The sequence below is a fragment of the Papaver somniferum genome, chromosome 9 (genome assembly GCF_003573695.1).
Source record: "Papaver somniferum cultivar HN1 chromosome 9, ASM357369v1, whole genome shotgun sequence".
Taxonomy (NCBI): domain Eukaryota; kingdom Viridiplantae; phylum Streptophyta; class Magnoliopsida; order Ranunculales; family Papaveraceae; genus Papaver; species Papaver somniferum.
Window position 1 is genome coordinate 63,857,535 of NC_039366.1, and position 3,891 is coordinate 63,861,425.

A 3,891-nucleotide genomic window follows, 5' to 3' on the forward strand; every position below is an offset into this window, starting at 1 on the left:
TTTTTTCCTTTCAAAAAAGGAAGTACTGAATTTTTTGTTATTATGATTCTCAAAGCAGCCTAATCTTTTGTTATACAGTAATTGAAATTTTATTTTTTTTGACAGGGAGTAATAGCCAACTTCTACTTGGCGGTTCTTAATAAGCATAAAATTTTGTGTGTAATTGGCTAATTTTCTTTGAATGAATTCTGTTAGAATATCAATCTTTTCTCTAAGCTGTTTATATGAATGAATTCTGCGACAACCTCCTCACCAAAAAAATATAGCAACCTCTTGGAAAATGTTGAAAAGCCTTTAAAAAAAAATGCGGTGAGCGTGGATCGAACACGCGACCTTCAGATCTTCAGTCTGACGCTCTCCCAACTGAGCTATCCCCGCTGTTGAAATTTGTTCACCGTAAATAATATAACAACCCTAAACAGCTACAGAATTGTTAACCTTCAGGGGGTACTTGCTTGGTGCTGATACTTGGTGCACAATGAACTTACATATAACTATAAAAAACATGGAAAAGGATGGGGATGGGCACTAGCTAGCAAAAACATTTTCTGTTGTAATCGTTATATGGTGAAAACAGTAACGTCTTGCATTGTAGAGATAGGAAAGTAGTAGTAGTAGGAATAGTTGTTCCACAAGTAGAGACAACGACGATAATGGTGGAATGGAACTCATAAATGGTTTTTTCTTTGAAGTTTCATAAATGTCCGTATATGGGAATAATTAGAATCATAAACATAACAGAATGACCACCAAGCTAAGGTGCGGTGCGGAAATATATAAAAGTCAATAACAAAACTGGTGGAGTTTCCACAAAGTAAGTGATATCCACCTAGTCGGCCATGTACGATACCTGCCACTCGGTTTACTCTACATTCATTTTTGTCCCCCCCATCACCTCTTTCACCATGAGCCTATTACTATTAGCACTGGCCTATATATATGATGGTTGTGAGTATCAAGTGTATTGTATATCACTTCTTTAATGTAGTTGAATTCATGGAAAGGGTGTATCAATCGGTTGTAGTTCAAGAAGATATAATCCGTAAAGGACCTTGGCTTGAGGAGGAAGACGAGCGGTTAGCAACTTTCGTAACTCTGATGGGAGAGCGGCGTTGGGACTCTATAGCCAAAGTATCAGGTAGGCTAGATGTTGAAAGATACAAGAAAAAAAGAAGTCGGGTACGTACGTACGTAAGTAACAAGGATTGAACCATGTTTTCGGATTTCTTGCAGGACTTAGAAGGAGTGGTAAGAGCTGCAGATTGAGATGGATGAACTATTTGCGGCCCGATCTCAAGCATGGTCAAATGAATGCAGAGGAGGAGCGCATAATTCTCCAACTTCAACATCGCTGGGGAAACAAGTAAGAGAAATGGGCCTAATTTTATTTTCCAGTTTCTTTTAACATATAAACAAGAGCTAACACTGTTCACGTCAAGATGGTCGAAAATAGCTCGGAAGTTGCCTGGAAGAACTGACAATGAGATAAAGAACTATTGGAGAACTCATCTACGGAAGAAAACACAAACTGAAGAACAAGGTAATACTGCTGCAATATCTTGTGCACCTCTTATATAATTTTCATAAAAACTATGAACAAAATACACGTAATTACATTCGTCATACATTTCATATGATGAGTTTGGTTTATCTCAGAGAAGGACAAGGCGGCAAAAGATGCACTCGAACCAGATTTCTTATCGCAAACAGATGTGGATCACAATGAGAATAGAACAGGGATTGAACATGAAGTATATGCTCAAGAGGATATAATGAGACCATCGGAGCACTCCTTTGATGTTTCTGGATTATCTCCTCGAAACGTCCTCGCTTATTCACCATATGAAAATCACATATTGGATTGGATTTCTTCGAGTGAGTCTGCGACATTAACTGATAACAATGTACTCAAACATAATGGGCAGTGCGGCATCTCATCCTCTGATTCATGGTTCAATATTGCTGCAGATAGTATATTGGACTTCACTTCAATTTCCCTTTGGGAGAGTGACAAAAACTAAAGTATAGTGAGGTACAAAACGGAAGATAATGTGAGTGTTGGATTCAGTACTCTACCTCATCCACTAATCTTCTTAATGAAAAACTGTAAACATAGCTGCATTATCATTATAGTATACATAAATCCAGAACCATCACTGGCAAAAGTCTTGGGCGTGCGACCGGTTTCAGTTAACAATACAGGGGGATAATGCGGATGACGTCAACGACATCCTTCTTTTTTAGTAGTAGTGATAATAATGATGGAATGAAGATACATGAAGTACATAAGTTGATTAGTGCTAGTACAACATAGATGTCATTGTTCATGGATGGGGTTTAAGAGTTTAAACGACAAGAATGATGAAATCCATGGCCATAGGCGTATAAATCATATAATTAGAAAGCTTATAATTTGATAAGAGTACAAATTGATCGAGTCTGTGGGTGGGGAGGTTTTTTTTATGGATTGCTGATGGTACATGTAAAAGTGAACACTATTGTTGGATTGTAGTGAGTACTGTATGTCATTTCACAGACTCCACCATAGGTTTTGTGGTTTCTTGTAGCTTGGAATCTTCTTGAAGGCCATCATACACCTCATTGAATCTGTTTGTGAAAGCAAGTAAACCCCCACACCACCATTAAAACTTGGTGGATTTATAACCACCAGTTAAAGTAAAAAACGTAATTTTCGGCATCTATGAGAATCGAACTCATGAACGACTAATCTCTTAAAAGCCGTGCCCTTAACAATATGTTGATGTATCGCTCTTAGCAGTTAGCATTCAGCCCGTTATTGCACCTTAATAAGCGTTGACAGGGCAAGCCCAAACGGACATCTTCTATTATTTTATTTTATTTTATTTTATTTTATGTTATTTTAATTTTATTTTTATAAATTGGTGATTCATTCCAAAAGCTAACTTAAGGTGTTAGGAACATGTAGGACAATAGAGGAAGAGCCATCTAATATGGGAGTTGGATGATCACCCCTAATATTAGATTTATCTACTGAAATTTGTAAAGCAGTACAAGTTGGTGGGATGTTAATATGTTATCCTAATTGACATTATAGTCAAAAGATCTTGCATTTTGGATAAAATATATGCTACCCTATTTGAAGTTCTAGGAACAAAGATAAATCCGATAAAAAATAGTGAGGATTTGGAAATCTTATTCGCCTCTATCAAAATGGCTTGACTCTGGCAAGAAATAGAAGAGCTCTTCCCTTGCAAGTAATCAAAAAGGGTTTTACAATCTCCTTCAATGCTGAAATTTGATAACTTCTTCTCCCTTGCCCATGTTGCTGCTTGCAACACTCCTACTGCCTCTGCCTCATCTGGTTCAGCTGTTGTGGATGGTCCTGCTCTACCTTTTTCAAATTCACCTGTATTTCGCCGTTTGGTGTTGATGGAGAATTTGATGGAAGCATTAGGGGAAGATATGAACCAGAATCTCCTTTTCGTTCTTTTATATTAGATCTGTGTTGATCAATTAGGAGACGAATTCCATGATTAATCGGGATTGAGTACATATTTCCATTACAAATGGGATTAGAATCAGGGGAAAAATTTAGAATTGAAATTTCAAACTGGGTATTGTAATTGAAATTCGAAAGTCAGTAATGACCATCCGAAAACTAGGTTTAGGAGAATTTAGGGTTGCAATTTCAACATTTCTGGCAGTAAAATTTGCAAAAGAGACAGAGATAAATGAATCAAAGGATTCATTAGCATTTTGGTAAGGAGAGAAAGAGAGTTGTCTGCCTCAAATCAGAGAGAATCAGGGGAAAAATTTAGAATTGAAATTTCAAACTGGGTATTGTAATTGAAATTCGAAAGTCAGTAATGACCATCCGAAAACTGGGTTTAGGAGAATTTAGGGTTGCAA

General features: G+C 37.0%; 1 protein-coding gene and 1 non-coding gene across 2 annotated transcripts; one reads left to right on the top strand and one right to left on the bottom strand.

Annotated features, from left to right (window-relative positions):
- Window positions 1-305: 305 nt before the first annotated feature.
- On the bottom strand, window positions 306-378 carry TRNAF-GAA. Its single transcript has one exon. It is a non-coding gene; the product is annotated as a tRNA-Phe (tRNA).
- Window positions 379-996: 618 nt separating this feature from the next.
- LOC113309063 (transcription factor MYB27-like) lies at window positions 997-2,606 on the top strand. The gene is made up of 4 exons (XM_026557490.1): window positions 997-1,138; window positions 1,234-1,363; window positions 1,440-1,540; window positions 1,657-2,606. Exons 1-4 carry the CDS (start codon window positions 997-999, stop codon window positions 2,019-2,021), a joined length of 738 nt encoding a protein of 245 aa, XP_026413275.1. The 3' UTR covers window positions 2,022-2,606.
- Window positions 2,607-3,891: the final 1,285 nt, after the last annotated feature.

What these genes read in the sequence shown, in the direction of transcription:
- LOC113309063 (XM_026557490.1), top strand. Translation starts at nt 997, where the DNA reads ATGGAAAGGGTGTATCAATCGGTTGTAGTTCAAGAAGATATAATCCGT. An exon ending in CAACATCGCTGGGGAAACAA is followed by an intron (nt 1,364 to 1,439) that starts GTAAGAGAAATG and finishes GTTCACGTCAAG; the next exon opens with ATGGTCGAAAATAGCTCGGA. An exon ending in AACACAAACTGAAGAACAAG is followed by an intron (nt 1,541 to 1,656) that starts GTAATACTGCTG and finishes GGTTTATCTCAG; the next exon opens with AGAAGGACAAGGCGGCAAAA.